Source organism: Candoia aspera, chromosome 1 (assembly GCF_035149785.1).
Source record: "Candoia aspera isolate rCanAsp1 chromosome 1, rCanAsp1.hap2, whole genome shotgun sequence".
Lineage (NCBI taxonomy): Eukaryota > Metazoa > Chordata > Lepidosauria > Squamata > Boidae > Candoia > Candoia aspera.
Window position 1 is genome coordinate 54,614,264 of NC_086153.1, and position 21,022 is coordinate 54,635,285.

Here is a 21,022-nt window from a genome sequence, read left to right on the forward strand (position 1 = left end):
AGCTACAGCTGGTCCAGAATGTGGCCACGTGGACAATCTTGGGTGCTCCAAGATTTGCACACATAACACCTTTGTTGCGTGAGTTCTACTGGGTCCCAATTTGCTTCCGGGTCCAATTCACCTTTAAAGCCCTACATGGCATGGGACCAGGATATCTGAGGGACCGTCTCATCCCTATTACATCAACCTGCCCCATCCGGTCATGCAGGGAGGGCATGTTACAGGCCCCATCTATAAAAGAATTCCATCTAGCAGGGTCTCGGAAGCGTGCCTTCTCTGCTGTAGCTCCCACCCTTTGGAACATCCTTCCCCCAGAGGTGAGACAAGCCCCCTCACTCCTGGATTTCTGCAAAAGATTAAAGACCTCGTTTTGTAGGCAGGCTTGGAATGGGAGGGCAAATAATTACACCTGGGGATGGCTAGCGCCATGAAGTGATCTGGAGGGACTTACCACACTGAAGGTCTGATTAAGATCTCTTCGCCATGTAGCTTTTATTGTATTTATGTTTTTATTGTATTTTTAGTTGTAATGGTTTTATATTTTAATCTTGTTTTATTGTAAGCCACCCAGAGTCCCCCCATTGGGGAGAGATGGGCGGTGAATAAATTTATAAATAAATAAATAAATAAATTTATTTGATGGCACAGGGTGGGGTGTTATCAATATGCTGATGATATTCAGTTGTATATCTCCTCCCTGGGCTGTGCACCAGTTGTGCCCTTTCTTGGACCAGGAAGCACTACACATCATAATTCATGTTTTGATCTCAAGTGAAATGTGTTCTACAAGGAACTGTCCTTGAAGAACATGTGGAAACTACAAAAGGTCCTGAATACAGTGGCACATCCTACCATGTTGCACCTTTGCTTCACTGGCCTCCAATTTGCTTCTGTGGAATTCAAGGTGTTGGTTGTTACCTATAAAGCGTTTCCTCCAATTGATTCTACCCATCCCATCAAGTCTGGCAGGAGGGCATATTCTAGGTCCCACTGAGCAGAAAATGTCATCCAGCAGTTCCCAGAAAGTATGCCTTTTTTGTCACAGCACAGGCCCCTTGGAACACCATACCATCTAAGGTTAGTTTGGTCCAAACCTGCTGGTCTGACCTTGCTGGCCTTTTGGAAATATCTTAAATGCTGATTGTTTTTCTGAGCGTGTGTATCAGGATACTAGCTGAGCCCATATTTTTTGGTTGCACAGTTTCCTTGGCAGCCGTTTATGTTTTTTTGTCTTATTTATAGTATTGTTTTAATTTTTGTTAGCTACCCAGAGCTGTGCTTAGCAAGATGGGTGACAATATAAATCAATCTAAATAAATAAATAATTTCCATTATCAACTCTCCCTAATTCTGTTCAACACATTAATTTATATTTAAATAACACATCATTTACCTTATCAAGCTCATTGGAAAGCTTCTTGTTCTCTTCAGTCAGTAGAATCTTCTCCCGTTCATATTTATGTTTGAATTCTGTTTCAAACTCCTCCCTTTCATTTTGGCTATGGTAAAATGTGCAACACATTCAATTATTATGTATGAAGTATAATTTCCTACATACATATTTCATCTCAATTTAACAAAAATATTAGGGGCCCACAGTAACCAAGACAGAATAGAATACAGTAATCCATACAATATGCTCTGTAATAACACCATATAAAAGTAGAATTTAAGATAGCAGATGTTTGCTGTTCCAGTTTATAAAAGCCTTAAACATATGGATTGTTTGAAGTATGCATCGTGAACCATTATAACCAAAGTATGTTTAGGTTTCACTGAATAAAGCCCTTTAATTTTAGAGATAATTATATGGCATGGATCTTCTGGATGACACCCTTCCTGCTTCACTATTATAATATATAGTCTATGAATCCAAACAGTCACAGTTCAGAGTAAGTGTTCTGATTCAATATGCTTACTCATTTTCATAATACTGCATTTTCAAAAACCCAGACAGTACAAAAGAAACAATTGCCATATATGGTTCTAAAATCTGAAAAGCTTGATGCATGGAGATTCCGATTAGGTTAATAAAGTTGGTCTAATTATAACAAAACTCCTGAAACATTCAAATGCTCATCTTACATTAAACAATCTTCTTTAATATGAACAATTCTAATTCTCAACATTAGTAACATTTTACAGACAATGAAAAATCCTAAAAGTGAGGATTTTTCTAAAAACCCTTAGAAATATTTTGCTAAGAAACTTGTGCATATTTCCCTACATTCCCATTTCAGCTGATTAATAACTATACACTGAAGGAGAAGCAAAAATACATATCTGTAAAGTTTTGTAAAATAGTCCCCAAACAGTAGCACAGAATGGTTTGTGTTAAACAACCTGCATAAATAACGTTAATTTTGAGGTTTATAAAATGGAATGAGAATTGCCTTTCCCCTGTTTCTCCTGAAAAACTTTGTAGGATGACTGGAAGATCCTTCTGAAAAGTGAGAAATCAGTGGGGCAGAATGCAGTGGGAAGACGGTGGGATCCAAGTCACTTTTCTTTCTAATGTCCTTTGAGTATATTCTTGGCAAGGTCTTATTGTTACACAGAAACGAAAAATTACAAAAGCTATTTCACTTTAGGAGAAAACTGTCCTTTTTGCATTTCTCACATTGTAATGTGGTATTTGAAACAATTAACTATAATGTAGATTGCATTTCCTTATCACAAAAACAGCTTCAGATCACTAGTTGTTTACCTGATAGAATTCGTTTTGTTTCATCGTGAAAAAATAAACCATATATAATATCAAAAGTTTATGAGTAAAGAAGTGTTCTTATATATCTCAAGCTGAACTGACAACTCCCTTACAGTCGAGAATGTGATTCCATTGGGCATCTGAATCTCGGATACAACAATAATTATAACTGGAATCAAGCCATAACTGGATCTTTCTGGTTAATTTTTTTATGGAGCTAAATTTATTCCATTGTTTGAATTGTTTCATGGTTCTATTCCGTGAAACAAGCTCAAGAACCAATCTCATAGTTTCAATGGACGAACACAACCCCAAAAATCACTACACTTGTTTTGTGTCAGTTCTGGAATGAAGTAGTCTTCATTCTCTTGCACCTGCAATTTTATGTATCCATCCACGATAATTATTTGGAGATGTACTGGAGTCCTATAAGGACAACCATGAATCCTAAAAAAAAACTAGTAAGTATTACATTAAAATAGCATCAGCAGGTTGAAATTCTGCTGAAATAAATACGCCTCAATAAATACATGAAACAAAGATGGAATATTGTGGATTTCCCTTCCCCACTACCCCATAAGTAAACTGTCTGATAACTGGCACAAGACAAAAAGCCCCTGCCTCTTTTTCCTGCCCATTATATAGCTAATTACTCGCTAGCCAGAACTGTGATATACCTTTGCTTAGCAAGAACTGAAAGCAGCAGGGAAAGATAGCAGAGAAAATAACTTTGTTTAACCTACCATGCTTCAACAATCCCCACAATTATGCTTGTAGCATGTCTCAGGGACAGAATTTGTGTTTTGGATTTCAATTTCATACTTACTATAAATTAATTTAGTTTTTAAATCAGAATCTGAAATACAACACAGCATATCTAAACCAGTTCTGAATTGGCATGTTGCTAGGCATCATCTGAAACACAACACTTCATTCCAACAGTGTTGCATATGAATAACTGCTGTTCAAACTCTGAATCTGTAATCCAACACCATCCACTCCTCTCTTCAGCTAACAGATTCCATGCATATGATGAACATTCTGGGGAAAAGCCAACCAAGATTAAAGCAGTAACTGCCAGGGGGATGGATAATGGGTCACACAGCTATGCTGGGGTTTCAGGCTAACTTCTCAGACAACAGCCCACCATTCTTTAAATCAAGCATATGATTACATCTTTCTTTTGATTTATGTGTTTAGCACTTTCTTCCCCTCTTAGACTAGTTTTTAATTTCTTTTATTTTGTAATATACAAAAGATGTGATGTGGAACGTTATGTAAACTACTCTCATGACAGATTTAGAGATCTGATGTTGAAAGCTACAGCTGAAGCTACAGTGGAAGTGGCCTTTCTAAAAGAAACAAAACTGGTTCAGAATGATACAAGGGAAAAGTCTGAGTTCAAAATTATTTGGTGGTTCAGGTGAAACAGCATAAAAAAGAAAAAAAAGAAAGCAGAGCAGTGGAATACATGTTGTAGTTCTGTGTTTAGAATATTTCTGCTAAATAAAGGTGCCTATAATGAGACTCTCAGTATCACAAACTTGCAATTAAGTATATACCAAATTGATATTTTACCAAAATACAACAAAGCAATGTGGTACATATCTTTTTGAGTTGGTGTCATTTTTCAAAAACTTTTTACCACAGCATGTCCTCTTGCTAATTCCTTTAATAGCCTTTAAAATACTTCATATTGCCTAATTTCTAACAAACTAATCAGTCTTCTCCTTACAGCACTTTTGTTAGATATTTTAAAAATCTCAAAGCAAGGCCTTCTTTTTATATATGGCTTGATGTCAGTACAGAAAAGCAGCTGAAGAAAGATAGAAGCATAAAGCTAAAATAAGATGTAAGAACATTTTCCAGATTGAGATACAAACTTCACCTACTATTCATTTATTTAACTTTAATTTAAAAAAAACAGAAAAAGAAATTCCAGCACTGCTCATTTCAATGAACCTGTTTTTTGGGAAGTGGCTTGATACTTATTTCTCACAAGTTATCTGTTTTGGTTGCTTTATCGAGCATGTTTCCTGACTATTTTAATGTAACATCCTTTCCACGCTTTACAGAATCCAAGGCATTTCTTTTCTAAATAAAAAAATTCTAATTAAAAGTAAAAATGTTCAATTACAAAATTATTTTGTAATTGAACTCAGAACAGACAGTTTGGATAGTGCCAACCACTCAAGTGTTCATTGCATAATGGAATAATCTATTAAGCGCTATGTACTACGTATTACAATTAACCTGCACAGCTGAAATCCAAGACAATTGAAATCTGTAAATTGGCAGTCATGACCCAATAGCATTCCATGGGGGTACAACTGCAACCTATATATAGATCCAGTTTAGATCTACTAGAGCTGGTGGAAAATCTCTACGCAGGTCAAGTTTTGTTGCATAGAACCCCACCTTGATTGAGTACTATGTCCAAGAGTGCATGGTACATTCTAGGAAAAATTCAGAGAAACTAAAGCAGGCACTGAGAAGGGTAGTAAGTGAATGTCATGTTTCATCTTGAGAAAACATTACTGAAGTCGGATTCAAGTATCTCAAAGGATGTTGCACAGAAGAATATCAAGACCACTTCTCTATTCTCCAGAGTACAAGATATAGAATAATGGATTTACTGTAATTACTGGAACAGGGATTCCAGTTCAATGGTAGGAAAAATAAATAAAAGTAAGAGTGGAACCAATTATCAAGGGTAGTAAACTCTCTCTTTCTGGATCTGTTCAAGTGGAGGCCAGACAGCTATCTCTAGGGGATTAATATGAACTCTTCTGCGAAGAAGGTGCTCCAACTTAATGGTCTAAATGGTCACTTCTAACTGTATGATTTAGATATGCTTTAAATAATAAAGCACATTGTGTGGCCCAGGTCTTATTTTCTTTGAATAGATACCAGCAGCAATCATAAATATATTTACTCATGCCTATTTTTAATGAAGTCTACTACAAAAACCTTCTAGCAACATATACATGACTTTCGGCTGCTGCTTTGTAACGCCAGGTCAATTAACAACAAGGCCCCCCTCATATGCGATTTGATCACAGAGGAGAGGGCGACCTGGTGTGTATTACCGAAACCTGGCTGGGCTTTGAAGGAGGGGTTCCTCTTTCGGAGATCTGCCTGGCCGGGTTCCGAGTTTGGCACCAGCCAAGACCTCAGGGCAAGGGAGGAGGAGTGGCTATTGTTATCCGGGAATCCCTAGAAGCCATCAGGGGCCCTGCTCCACAAGTGGCTGGATGTGAGACCCTGTTTTTCAAGTTGGATTCCTGAGAGCCGTTGGGAGTGTTGCTATTGTACCAGCAACCTCCCTGCCTTCTAGGGAAGGTGGTTGAGAAAGTGGTTGTGTTGCAGCTCCAGAGGATCCTGGATGAACCGGATTATCTAGACTCCTTTCAGTCAGGTTTCAGACCCGGTTATGGGATGGAAACAGCATTGGTCGCACTTATGGTGGGAGCAGGATGGAGGCAGTGCATCCATCCTCGCTCTTGACCTCTCAGCAGCTTTCGATACCATCAACCACGGTATCCTTCTGGACTGATTCAGAGAGTTGGAGGCAGGCGGCGTGGTTTTGCGCTGGTTCGCCTCCTTCCTCCAGGATCGGTCTCAGTCGGTGTTAATAGGTAGTGAGAGATCCACCCCGCAGCCCCTACTTTGTGGGGTGCTGCAGGGTTCAGTTCTCTCTCTGCTCCTTTTTAACATTTACATGAAACCACTGGGAGAGATCATCTGTCACCATGGGATGAGGTATCATCGATATGTGGATGATACTCAATTATACATCTCCATCCCAGGTGAAGTAACTGATGCCGTGACCACCCTCTCTGAGTGTCTGGGGGCTGTGGGGGCCTGGATGGGGAACAACAAGCTTCAGCTGAACCCTGATAAGACAGAGTGGCTGTGGATTAATGGCCCCTCAGCTTCTGGGAATTTGTCATCTTTAGTTCTGGATGGGGTGGCACTGCCCCAGACAGATCCAGTGCGTAACCTGGGGGTCCTCCTGGACTCACAACTCCTGCTCAAAGAGCAGGTAGCAGTCGTGGCCAGGAGGGCCTTTGCACAACTTGGTGTTGTGCACCAGTTCTGCCCCTTCTTGGAACGAGAGGCCCTTCAAACAGTCACTCATGCCCTGGTTATCTCCCATATAGACTACTGTAATGCACTCTACATGGTGCTACCCTTGAAGAGTATCCAGAAGCTACAGCTGGTCCAGAATACAGCTGTGCAGGTAATTTTGGGTGCCTCAAAGGTGGCACACATAACATCTTTACTGCGCGAGCTGCACTGGGTGCCAGTTTGCTTCCTGGTCCAATTCAAGGTGTTGGTTATGACCTTTAAAGCCCTACATGGCATGGGGCCAGGCTACCTGAGGGACCGTCTCGTCCCCATTACATCAACCCATCCCACCCATGCAGAAAGGGCATGCTACAGATCCATTCTGCTAAAGAGTTCCATCTGGCAGGGTCACGGATACGTGCCTTCTCTACAATAGTGCCTGCCCTTTGGAATGTTCTCCCCCTGGAGTTGAGGCAGGTCCCCTCACTCCTGGACTTCCGCAAAAAATTAAAAACCTGGCTTTGTCAACATGCCTGGGGTGGGAAAGAGAATAGTTCCTCTTGGGGATGGTTAGCTCTGTAGAATTGCCCTGTTTTGCTTGCGGACAGAGAGAATACCTTAGCCATTTTAACATATCTATATTTTATTGTTATTGATATTATTGTACATTATTTATTTCATATTATGATCAAGTGTTTTTACTGTGAACCACCCAGAGTCCCTCCTTGTGGGGGAGATGGGTGGTGATAAATTTGATAAATAAAATAAAAAATAAAATAAATAAAATACATGTATAAAGACTACATTCAAATAAATGGAACAAATTTTTCTTTTGCTAGAGAAATTATTCTTGGAATGGAGTTCTGCTCAGAATCCTCCTGCCAAGCAAAAAAGAAGAGAGTCTGATAACATAGTTACCCACTCTCAACTCAGCTGCTACCCCCCCACCCCTCCACTTTTCACCTCTTTCACTCAGAGGGTTGCCCTACTGACCAGAACAAACTGAGGGGGGGATCTTTAAAAAAAGAGAGGGACTGATGAAAAATTTCATCTCCTTCATTCAGCCAACAGATTTCCTCCATTTTATCATAACCTGCTATGCATAGAGAGAGACCTTTATTTATGAAAAACACACTCTGAATTCAACCAAAATAATATGCAGATGTTGTTGTTTATTCGTTTAGTCGCTTCTGACTCTTCGTGACTTCACGGACCAGCCCACGCCAGAGCTTCCTGTTGGTCAACACCCCCAGCTCCCCCAGGGACGAGTCCGTCACCTCTAGAATATCATCCATCCATCTTGTCCTTGGTCAGCCCCTCTTCCTTTTGCCTTCCACTCTCCACTCAGCACCTTCTCCAGGCTGTCCTGTCTTCTCATTATCTGGCCAAAGTATTTCAGTTTTGCCTTTAACATCATTCCCTCAAGTGAGCAGTCTGGCTTTATTTCCTGGAGGATGGACTGGCTTGATCTTCTGGCAGTCCAAGGCACTCTCAGAATTTTCCTCCAACACCACAGTTCAAAAGCATCGATCTTCCTTCTCTCAGCCTTCCTTATGGTCCAGCTCTCGCAGTCATATGTTACCACGGGGAACACCATTGCTTTAACTATGTGGATGTTTGTTGTCAGTGTCATGTCTCTGCTCTTAACTATTTGATCGAGATTGGTCATTGCTCTTCTCCCAAGGATTAGTGTCTTCTGATTTCCTGTCTGCAGTCAGCATCTGCAGTAATCTTCGCACCTAGAAATACAAAGTCTTTCACTGCTTCTACATTTTCTCCCTCTATTTGCCAGTTATCAATCAAGCTGGTTGCCATAATCTTGGTCTTTTTGAGGTTTAGCTGCAAGCCAGCTTTTGCACTTTCTTCTTTCACCTTCATCATAAGGCTCCTCAGTTCCTCTTTGCTTTCAGCCATCAAAGTGGTATCATCTGCATATCTGAGATGGTTAATATTTCTTCCAGCGATTTTAACTCCAGCCTTGGATTCCTCAAGCCCAGCATGTCGCATGATGTGTTCTGCATATGAGTTGGATAGGTAGGGTGAGAGTATACAGCCCTGCCGTACTCCTTTCCCAATCTTAAACCAGTCCGTTGTTCCGTGGTCTGTTCTTACCGTTGCTACTTGGTCATTATACAGATTCCTCAGGAGGCAGACAAGATGACTCGGTATCCCCATACCACTAAGAACTTGCCACAATTTGTTATGGTCCACACAGTCAAAGGCTTTAGAATAGTCAATAAGACAGAAATAGATGTTTTTCTGAAACTCCTTGGCTTTTTCTATTATCCAGCAGATATTGGCAATTTGGTCCCTAGTTCCTCTGCCTTTTCTAAACCCAGCTTGTACATCTGGCAATTCTCGCTCCATGAATTGCTGAAGTCTACCTTGCAGGATCTTGAGCATTACCTTACTGGCATGTGAAATGAGTGCCACTGTTCGATTGTTTGTACATTCTTTAGTGTTTCCCTTTTTTGGTATGGAGATATAAGTTGATTTTTTCCAATCTGATGGCCATTCTTGTGTTTTCCAAATTTGCTGGCATATAGCATTCATTACCTTGACAGCATCATCTTCCAAGATTTTGAACAGTTCGGCTGGGATGCCCTTGTCTCCTGCTGCCTTGTTATTAGCAATGCTTCTTAAGGCCCACTCAACCTCACTCTTCAGGATGTCTGGCTCTAGCTCCCTGACCACACCGTCAAAGCTATCCCCGATATTGTTATCCTTCCTATACAGGTCTTCCGTATATTCTTGCCACCTTTTCTTGATCTCTTCTTCTTCTGTTAGGTCCTTGCCATCTTTGTTTTTGATCATACCCATTTTTGCCTGGAATTTACCTCCAATGTTTCTAATTTTCTGGAAGAGGTCTCTTGTCCTTCCTATTCTATTGTCTTCTTCCACTTCCACGCATTGCTTGTTTAAAATAATTCCTTATCTCTTCTGGCTAACCTCTGGGATTTTGCATTTAATTGGGTATATCTCCCCCTATCACTGTTGCCTTTTGCTTGCCTTCTTTCTTGGGCTACTTCTAGTGTCTCAGCAGACAGCCATTTTGCCTTCTTGGTTTTCTTTCTTTGGGATGTATTTTGTTTCCGCCTCCTGAACAATGTTGCGAACTTCTGTCCATATTTCTTCCGGGACCCTATCTACTAAGTCCAGTCCCTTAAATCTATTCTTCACCTCCACTGCATATTCCTTAGGGATATTAGTGAGCTCATATCTACCTGATCTGTGGGTCTTCCCTAATCTCTTGAGTCTGATCCTAAATCGTGCAAGAAGAAGTTCGTGATCGGAACTACAGTCAGCTCCAGGTCTTGTTTTTACCAACTGTATAGATGTCCGCCACCTTTGGCTGCAAAGGATGTAGTCAATCTGATTTCGGTGTTGTCCACCTGGTGAAGTCCATGTATAAAGCCGCCTCTCTTAGGTTGTTGGAAGAGAGTATTTGTTATGCAGAGTGAGTTGTCTTGGCAAAATTCTATCAGCCTATGTCCTGCTTCGTTTTGTTCTCCCAGGTCATGCTTACCTGTAATTCCAGGTGTCATTTGACTGCCCACCTTAGCATTCCAGTCTCCCATGATGAAAATAACATCTCTTTTAGGCGTGCTCTCTGTCATGACCTTCCCGTCTTGGGTGGCCCTTCACGGTTTAGCTCATGGCATCATTGAGGTGCTCAAGCTCCAGCACCATGACAAGGTAACGATCCTTTGCTGAAGAATATGCAGATAGATACAACCTATTTGGGATAGTGAATGCAGTGCACATGTAAACCCCTTCTCCATGGTCAACTGCCATCCCTGTGCACTGTCTTCCAGATCTTCATGTTTTAAGTAAAACAGTTTGAAAGAGGCTATATAAAGACAGTCCTTATTGTATAAATACAGTTGCAAAGACCCAACATGTTTAAAATACAATCTTCAAATGTTTACCACTAAGTCACACTGATTCTAATGAATCTTATTATTTATTTCCTAATAATTTTGTCTCAAAGACTGAAACATGTTAATTTGTTACCTTAGGATAGAATATTATTTGGGTATCCGGATATAAATATTTGCAGCTGTATCATCTGTTTTGCTAAAGTCACTGAAATATCCCTGTACAGAGGAATCGTACGTGAATGGGCATACCTTTCTCTCCTTGTCTTTTCTAATTTGTCTTTCAATATCAGAATTTCCTTTTTGAGAGCAAGTTGTTGGATCTCTGCATCACGTAGTTCCTTCTTCAGATTTTTTAGTTCATTAGAATGTATTGCTTCTCGTTTAGATAGCTCTTCTTCATAAAAAACAATTTTCTTTTCCAAGTCAGCTTTTAATTTTGTTATCTCTTGTTGATGTTCTGTGCTGCTCACCCCTGGAGACCAACCAATTTGTTTCTGCTATAAAAAGGGGATATTTCAGAATTAGCTTTTATGGTCTGCAAAACAATGGCATAAAATTAGCTATAACTCATCCTAGAAGTTGAAAAAAAACATGAAAATGAAATTGGTTGACATTAATTTTGAAATAAAATGAGATAAATTACATATCACTGGAATGCTTTAATATAGCTCCTCAACTGAGCTTCCTCTTTGATAAATGCACAACAAATTATCATCTTAATTGTCCATTCTTCCAGCATTAACAACAGAAAGCAGACCATTGCAAAGCAGTTCTACTTCACATGATGGCCAGATGGATTGAGACTGTACCCAGTGTACTGAAATACCGTATAGAGTCAACTCAGTATCATTTCTGCTAGGACGTTTTCATTAGATAAAACACACTGCTGAAATACCTTGGGATTACATATCTGGTGAATATCTACATGAACAAAGGCTGTGTTAAGGATTATTTATTTATATAAATTTTAGTATGCTTTCCATGTAAAGTTATCTGAAAGTGCGCTAAATGATAACATACAAGCTTGCATGTCTCTTAGCCCTATACCTGACAAAGGCAGTTATCACACTTTAAAATGATGAAATCAATAAAGACTAACCTTTAGTCCTTCTAATTCATTTTCCAGCTGCTTAGAATATTGTTCACTTCTCTCACGCAGCTTCCTGTCCTTGGATGCCTCAGCAGCTGCAGCTTCAGCATGAACTTCCAGCTACAAAAATAATTTTTAAAATCATAAACATTGTTTTTAACATTGTTTTTCCTTAATAATGCACCAGAAACTTTTGGATTCATTTGAATATATAATTCTATCATATATATGAGGTGAATAAGCATATTTAGAAAATTAAAACTGAATTGCAGAAACAGTCTGTTACTCACCAGTCACTATAATACAATCAACTAAAAGATATGCACATGAATTTAATTTTAAGTAAACTTTCTCATGTAATACTGTCCCACAAGTACATCTGGCGTGGGTTTTGGTGCCTCAAACTTTGACAGAGAGAGAGAGGGAGAGAGAGAAATTAAACTTACTTCCTTCTTTATTCTGTCTGTTCTGCGCAGTTCTTGCCTCAAGCTTTCTATCTTTTGCATTACCACTTCCATCTCTTCTTCTTTATCTCTAACTTGGCGAGTAAGCTTCTGTTTTTGCGAATGTAAGTCAGTAAGTCGCTCATTCATCTCGGAGAATTCCTGCATGGCCAGTTTCCGTTGGCTATGTGCATCTTTCAGCTCTTTGGTTTGTGCTTTTAACCTCTCACTGGAGTCAAGCAGTTCCTGCAATCAGAAACAAAATATGACATATCCTTAAATATTAGCTTTCTACCATTCAATAGGGTTAAAATTAATATCCCCAGATACAAGTAAGACATACTAAGCATAATTTTAAAATGTTTTAATAAAGAATAAACAAATATAGCAATTTCTATGACAATGAAATCAATATTGTATGGTCATGGTCTAAGTCAAGAAAGCAACCGACCTCTATTTGATCCCTAAATTTCCATTTGTATTTTATATGAAGTTCAGATTTATCTTTTCCCTAAGAGGAAGGTAGCAAAGGACCTAGCCTTTATTCTTATCTGCCATTATGCTGATACAGAAAAGAAAGTAACACCAGTCATTTGTACTCTGGATTAAGGAGTTAGATGCTGCAAGTCAAAGATCCTTGCTTCCTAATTCAGTCATGTTGCTACTTGTTAATAGGCAAGCTTTTGTGTGACCTTCTACCAAACACAACATTCAGCAGCTAATATGCCTATTAATATAAACATTGATATAAACATCGATGACTGCTCTTTTTATTCTCTCAGAACACCTAGCCAATTTCAATATTTATTACAATTAATCATAACACATTAATGGAATTGTAGATTAATTTAAATTACTTTAAAATGTTATTACCATAGATTTTCATGGTGATTTTTACTAGATAATTTAACCTCCAAGGTTAATTATAGGATGTCTAAATGTTATTTTTGTCATTATTTCCAAACTTTATATTGTATCATTATTTTGGCATAGTCCTTCCATGATCTACCCCATAATTAACAATCTTACCTGAGTCTAAGGAATCTTTCTATATAAACATAGCAGTGACCTCCTGAAGTGGTTTAAAATCTGGAATCAATCATACAGAACCACTCATGTAGTAACACTTGTAATTTTTTTTTAATAATAACAATTTCAGAAAATACACTCAAAATTCAGATTGGATATGTTTATTTTGCCTAATCATTTTTGCTGTGTTTCTAAGTTAAGACCACTGAATCTGAAGTGAAATATTCTAAAAGTGAAATAGAAATAAAAGTGTTGATATAATTGTTTATACCTTATTAAGATCATCCCTCTCTTGCTTTAGTGCTTTGATCTGTTTCTCATAAGTTTTGATGTGTCTGGCAGCATCTTCTAATTCTCTTCGTGCAGAACTGGCCTCTTCAAGTTGCTGCTCCAATTGTCCAGAATCTATAAAAGAAAATTACTGAAAAACATAAAATACTAATATGTAAGCCCTACTGCTCACTTTGGACAACAAAAAGGAACCAGGATTAATTCCAACTTCTCTGAAGTGTTGAATGTTTAGGTGTCATTTGTCTGTTTGTATGTGTGAAGCGCTGACTACAGCAGCAGGACTTTCTGCCAGTCAAAATGAGAGGTGAGTAATCTTTTGTCTCCATCTCTTCTTCAAACTGTCTTCTGAGCTCCAGACCAAGGTTATGTAGCTTAATTACATTCTAGGATTTTTACACAGATTAGAACCTACTTTTGCATCTCTATGCAATAGTTGCCAATTTGATATTTATTTATTTAATCAAATTTTTAGCACCACCCATCTCCCCGCACAAGGAGGGACTCTCAGCAGTTTACAACAAAACAATTTGTTGGGTAGAAAATCATACTGTTTCCAAGAGATTACCACATGCCACTTGGTATTTCAAAACAACACAGTACCTTGCAAGTATTCTGTTAAATCCCTGTTCTTTGTTTCGGATAGCCCTGGCAAGGTCAGAAAAGTCTTTTCTCCAGGAGATCAAGCTGCTTACATGGGGGATTTCTCTTCATTTTCCCACAACCGCCACCCTGAATAGTAAATTTGGCTGAGAGAAACTGACTGTCCAAAGTCTTCCAGTGAGTTTCCCTGGCTAAAGTCAAGATCTGAATCTGGGTTTTCCTAGCCCTTGTCCAATGAACCACTATAAGACACTATTCCATGTCTCGTTTGCATTTCTCATACCTTTCTCAGTCAGTTCCAAAAATAATTTCATTTATAAAATTACCCACTCATTACAAGCAACAGAGCTGGTCAGATTTCATCCATGCCAGAAATATATCTAGCATTGATTCCAGTCAGGGAGGGTTGTAGGATGGAGAAGAGAAAATTGTATCCCCCCAACCCCCCACTTTCTTTCCTTTCTGAAACTGGAAAGCTCATGGAGGCTAGTGTGGAATCTGTGGTCAATTGTTCTAATTTTAGATTTTCCCTTCCTAGATCTGAGAATACTCTCTAACCTCATAGTGGGAATTTCATATCTCCTTTACTGTATTCTATGGATCTGGGATACTGGTCCCAAAGAGCTTGGCTTTATAGTTTAATAATTTAAAAGTTTTAATTTAAAAACTCCAGGTTGAGCACAAATTTCTCCATAGGAGGATTAATTAAAAACAAAATGGTAAAGTAACTTCCTTTTCAACAAAGGCCTTTTTAAAAAGGAAGATACACACCTTGTGGGAGAAGGCCATTAAATAGGGTGTGAGATGACCTTCCCTAGGCAGTGAGTTATAAATCCTAGGTGTACAAGGCCATCTCCCTGCAAAGATAAAATTTAAGTGCATGATACTTAGCCTATGGCAATGCTAGTGGGAGGCATACTTCTCTGTTATGTCTTGTGTGCATGGTAATCTGAATAGTCTGAACTAAAAAGACAAAGGGATTTATAGACAAGCACTGTACAAAAGTTGTCAAAGGGCCCATAGACTGAACAGGCAAGGAAACAATATCATCACATCCTAGATATCAATCCACTTGGTTATAAAATGAGACATTAACTATGACAAATGCACAGCAGAAGGAGCAATTCATCTCTCACCCTCAGATATCTGCACTGATGAGAAATAAAACTGAATAGAAAAAATGAAGAATTGCTACCCTGAAGAAACCATAGCCAAGCCCTTATGCTACATTTCTTAACATTTCCTTTATTACTTCTGGAATAATATCAACCCACAAGTGTTGCTTTTAGAAAAACAATGTACAGAATCAAGTTGATATCTCGATTTTGGGGTTGGCTGTGCAATTTTGCCTCCATTTTACTTTTGTTATTTCAGAATAAAGGCATAGACCAAGGAAGGTGACAGAAACATGAAAACATGGGCATGCAGGATGAGTAGAGACAATAACTGAGCCTAAGATAGAAAAGAACACGAACAGGAATAAATATGCTCTTTGCAACCACCATGTAGAAACAACGGAAGCACAATATTTAGTCTTAATGTTAGTAAATTTAATTCTAAATAAGAAAAAAAATTCAAATCTCTACAAAGAAACGTTGAACTCAGATTTTAAGAAGCACCCTTGACTTCTTAAAGTAAGTATCTTTGAAGTAAACATAGAATTCTTATCTGCAACTGCTACTTAAGAGCAGCGTTTCTCAACCAGGGTTCCATGGAACCCTAGGGTTCCATGAGAGGTCAGTAGAGGTTCCCTGGGAAATCACAATTTATTTAAAAAATTATTTCAAATTTAGGCAACTTCACATTAAAGAGGTAAGTTTCTTTATTTTAAGAACACTGTTAATGCGCATACACACACACACACACAGTGTGTATGTATATGTGTATGTATGTGTGTGTATGAGTGTGTGTGTGTATGTATGTATGTATGTATGTGTATATGTATATGTATATATATAGGCCTACACATAAAACAAATATAATAATTTTGTAACTTTTGGCCTATTTTTGAGCCTGAATGTGCAGAGGTTCCCTGAGGCCTGAAAATTATTTCAAGGGTTTCTCTAGGGTCAAAAAGTTGAGAAACTGGTTAAGAGTTTCCAATTTCATGATGTAGAAGCACAAGATGTAATGCAAGTTATGCTATTATTTTCTCTTAAGAAAAAAAAATGTAATGAAGCATATTGCAGGTGAGATACTGTCTAAGCCAAAAGTTGTGGTGTATAATTTAGCAAATTAAATTGAAGGGTGCTTAGTATTTTGTGCATGTTCTTAAAATCAGCAAGTGTGACCTTATTCTAGACAATATTCTGTAGTTTACATCTTATTATATATAGTTGGCTTTCATTATTCCTAATTAAAAGCATTTAAATTAAATAATTAAATCCCTAACTCAATTTAATGTTTATTACATTTATTATTTCTGAAACTGCAAAAAGAACATATTCCCCAAAGCTTTTATTTTTAAAACAAACTATTAGAAACTAAGAAATAAACAAAGCACACAGTATAATGTTATAGCATTCATTTTACTTATGTACAACATCTTGACCAAAGTTATCCTGAAGCCTCTCATGCCCATTTGTTTTTGCTTCAGAGGTACTGAAAAGATGCTGACTGAGATCATTTTCCTGGGAAAGAGGGAGAAGTTAGCCGAAGCTACAGCTCTGAAATTTCAAATGGAGAAATCCTAGTTTTCTGTTTGACTGTGCTGTTCGTAAAAAATCAAGAACTTGTCAATTGCATTGTGAAATTTTTGATTGGAAAAGCTGCAGCTGGGCCTCTCAATAATTTGCAAAATGCTAGAAGTCAGTACAACATCATGCATGACAACTGCTGTGAAAACAGCCCAGTTTTGTAATGTATCTCAGGACTTTCAAAACTGACATGTGCCACAGGTGAAAAAATGACACAATGGCCTCTGTTAGGATCAAAGACCATCTACAGAGTACCAATTCAGAGTGAACATGTTCTTTAAAACTGAAGATAGCAATCCCTCTGATAATATGGGTGAAGTGATAATATGATAATATGGGTGAGGTGAGGTTGGCTCCATCCCTGTCTGCCTTCCAGAAGGATCTTAAAATGTGGTTTTTCCATCAACATTGGGGATCCCCTGGTGAGCCTGGTTATGTGATGTTAAATGACTGTGTTCTCCCACATTCTTGCGTTTTTATCTTTTATTTATGTTGTTCATTTTATGCTTTTAATCGTGAATACATTGTACACCACCCAGAGTCACATTCCATGAGATGGGTGGCTATATTAATCTATTAAATAATAAATATACAGATTTGCAGGCCTCAACAGAGATGTTTCTACATTTTATGCTCTACAGCCATAAACCCTGATGTCAGGAACTGATGAGATGTATGCAGCTATGGAACTTCTTGTCAAGAAATATGGCAGTGGCTTATCAGACATATTCCCTGGACAATTGTTCTAATTCAGATAATTCCTGAAATCTGATATTCTAAAAATCAATAATAAAGTTGCAGAATTTAGAAAGCCATTCTCTATCATCAGGTTTTACTGACATTTGCAATAAATGCCTGATTTTTAAAACCCTTTTTCTGCTACCTGTGACAGACCACAGCTGTAGACAGGTTATTCTCCCAACTTAAACTTAAAAATCTACCTGTGAAACAACGTATCACAAGAGTACTTAAGTGGCCTGTTGTACTCTCAATTTGAGATGGAGCATGTCTGAAAACTGAAAGTTCCAAAGATAAAGAGCACAGTATATTTGCAGATAAAAAGTGCAAAAGAATTCTACTCCTAGCCAAGGATGTTGCTGCTGGACCCCACATTCTAACCTGGCTAGGCCATATGGGGTACACTAGCAGTGAAGCTGCACAACAGACAATACAAAATAACCAGCAGCCTACACAATGCAGACAGAAAAGGAAGGAGAGGAAAGGAGCGACTAACTTCTTTGTGCTTTACCTGCCTGGAAAGTAAGTTATTGCTACTTCTGTTTTAATGTTCAAAGATTTGATTTGGCTAGTTGATTTGATGTATTGTTTATTATTACTAGATGGTTTAGCTCCCCAAAACAGCATTAACTGGGACTAAAAAAGAAAAAATGTATCAATTCTGCTTTAAAGTAAAGGCTACCTTTTCCACAGTCTACAATTTTTCACGAAATTCTTTTCCTGAAATGAAAAGATTTCCTTTTATCCAGAGTTTAAACTCTTCTTTATATTTGCACATGTTGAATAAGTATGGGTGACAAGAGATTTCCTTTCAGCGTCATCACTGTCTGGCCCAGCTTCCTGCAGTGAAACATTGACTATCACCAAACCACATTGCTTTCCATGGTCCTCTTGCCACTGGCAATAAGTTGAGTTTCATCATTCAGCAAACTAGCTGTCAGTCACGATTCAAAGATCCTGTGGAATAGTATCATTTTTACAGCTTCTATAAAGCTGTAAACAACTTAATATGTTCAAGCAGACTTTTGGGATATAGACTGTAAAGGTGCTTCCAAGGTGAAAACCAATAAAAATTAACATAAATAGCAATTATTAATAATAATCTAACAAAAATAATACTCAAAACAAAATATACTAAAACAAAAATAACAGTATCCAAAACTATACTAAAATAAAAAAATAATAAAAACATCATTAGTCACATAAAAATATAACTCAAATGAACACTATTGAAAATAGATGCTTGGATGGTTCCTTGAACTTTAGAAAAGGAACTCAGTGGACTTTTTGTGACAATGTTTTCCAGAGACATGAGGCCATTGCAGAAAATTTGCTCTTGCTTTCACCTCCACTTTCCTCACCTTTAGAAAATAGTTTATTTTTCTAAAGTTTATTTTTCTAAAACCAAATACATCTCATATTGGGAGGATTTAAATGCTTATAATTTTAGTATATATTATAAATTTTATTATAAAATAATAAATTTTAAATAAATTTTAATTAATTTGTCTTGCATTTTTGTATCCTTCAAATGCATTCAGAGAATACAAAACATTCAAACTGAATAGAAAAGTGGTATAAAAATTGAATGACTAAATAAAGAAAATGTAAGACACCAACATATAGAATAAATGTATACTTTTCTTAGCATTCATTACTACATTTTGAAAAAGTATTTATGTAAAATATTTATAACCTGTCTTCCGATAAAAAAAAACCCAACATAGCTAAAATAAAAACAGTAACTACAATACCAAAAACTGCCATCAAAAATCTATTAGAAGCCAGAGAAGTAAGAAATCAGAGCCATCAAAAATATTTTAGTTCAAACAAATAATTGGGGGGAAAATAACTAATTGGGGGGAAAATAAGAGACTATGAACTACATGCATGTGGGCCAGGAAGCCTTTAAGAGGTTAAAAAAAAATCCACAGCACGAGCAATCATAAGATAGACCTAATCCTGTAAATCTACCAGTCTAGTTTCAAATGAATTATTTAAAATATAAAAATACCATTATAAAAATCAATAACTAAAAGAAATAATTTCAGGATCAGACACATCTTTTCAGTAATGAAATCTAGTATTTTCTCATTGATTTTTTCTCAGACATACTTCTCAGAATGAGTAAGCTTTTCTATATTACAGTATATTAGTCATAAATGTTATTTTGTACTTGGTGATTTTTCAAAAAACAAAACCCCCAGATCAGATTAAAAATGCTTCAAGCGTACTTCAACAAATTTAAGATGCCAAAGGTATTCAATATAGTTTTCCATCTTGGGTTATTTTATGCACAAAATAAAGCAACAGTGATCTAGAAAAACAGCTATTGTTAAGAATTTTTTAAAAAATCATACATCTTACTGTACAATTTAATTCCAAGACTGCAACCAACAACAAGCTTTAAAATACCAACTAAGAGTTGATTCATTGTTTATTTAAAACTATATCATCATACATGCTTACTAGAAACATTAAGAACTGTGGTCACAAATTTGTTAGGTCTAAAATAGCAAGAACAGTATCAACTCAATAGGCAGCATGAACATTTAAGAACAACAATTACTATGATGAAGAGGATTAACAGTTTACTTCATTACTGATACCCCTGATTGCTTCCTAAAGTTCATTAATCAGCTAGATGTAAGTGAACAAGCTAAAACCAAATACAATTCTGATTGTCCTGGTAGTCAATGGGAATCCAGATTCAAGAATTGGAATTTAGCTTATTCTTGATGGTACTGCATTCTGTTGGTATTTGTTTTGTTTCTGCCTGGAGTAAGACTCAAAGATGCCCTGGTTACCATGGTAACAAATCACTTAGGCAGGGTGAGAAGGTCAGACTTAATTGTCCTCAGGTTGGGGTGTGGAAAGGATGACCAAATAAGAAAAAGCTGCTGATTGCCTGGGGGAACTTGCCTGGACTTGCCACAAGAAGTTTCAGTTTCAGTTTCTGTTTTGCATCCTCTCTTCCAGCCCAGCTCAGCAGCCCTCTCTTTCCTGCTCTGCACCTGTGCATGAGCTTGTAAAAAATGATTCTCTGTATTTAAGGACTTGCCTGTCCAGGGCTCTGGATAAGGAAACTGTTTATGTTTTATGCTTTCCTTAAATACACTTATTTTTGTAGAAATGCCTGGTGTCTTATTTCTGATCTCTGGCCAAACGCTTTCCAGCACTCTGCAACACATTCCCTTCCCTTAAAAATACAGATCTGTAGGCTGGAAGTGCTCCTTGATCCCACAGCTAACTGAATGTCCATGAGGTAGCAGTAGGAAGAAGTCCATCTACTGAATCAACTGTAATTTTTCTATAGCTGTTTGGGACTGGCAATGAATACCAAAGCCTTGGCTAAAACCCTTTTGGACCACTACACAGTGTCTATGAAAGGCTACTTTTGAAGAATGTCTGGAAGTTTTCTCATGCAACTGGGGCAGCTAAGCTGATGACATTGATAGATTGATTTTGTGCCTTCC

At 37.6% G+C, this 21,022-nt stretch overlaps 1 protein-coding gene across 4 annotated transcripts in view; it reads right to left on the bottom strand.

Moving 5' to 3' along the window:
* The window catches only part of CDC42BPA (CDC42 binding protein kinase alpha), a 235,779-nt gene that overhangs the window by 79,955 nt on the left and 134,802 nt on the right, over positions 1–21,022 (bottom strand). For all 4 annotated transcript variants that reach the window (XM_063304306.1, XM_063304323.1, XM_063304317.1 and 1 more), the window contains exons 12-16: positions 13,493–13,626; positions 12,196–12,438; positions 11,759–11,869; positions 10,909–11,156; positions 1,394–1,499 (exon numbers count right to left, since the gene is read on the bottom strand). In XM_063304306.1, the coding sequence (XP_063160376.1) occupies positions 1,394–1,499; positions 10,909–11,156; positions 11,759–11,869; positions 12,196–12,438; positions 13,493–13,626 (842 nt within the window). The remainder of the gene's footprint in view (positions 1–1,393; positions 1,500–10,908; positions 11,157–11,758; positions 11,870–12,195; positions 12,439–13,492; positions 13,627–21,022) is intronic.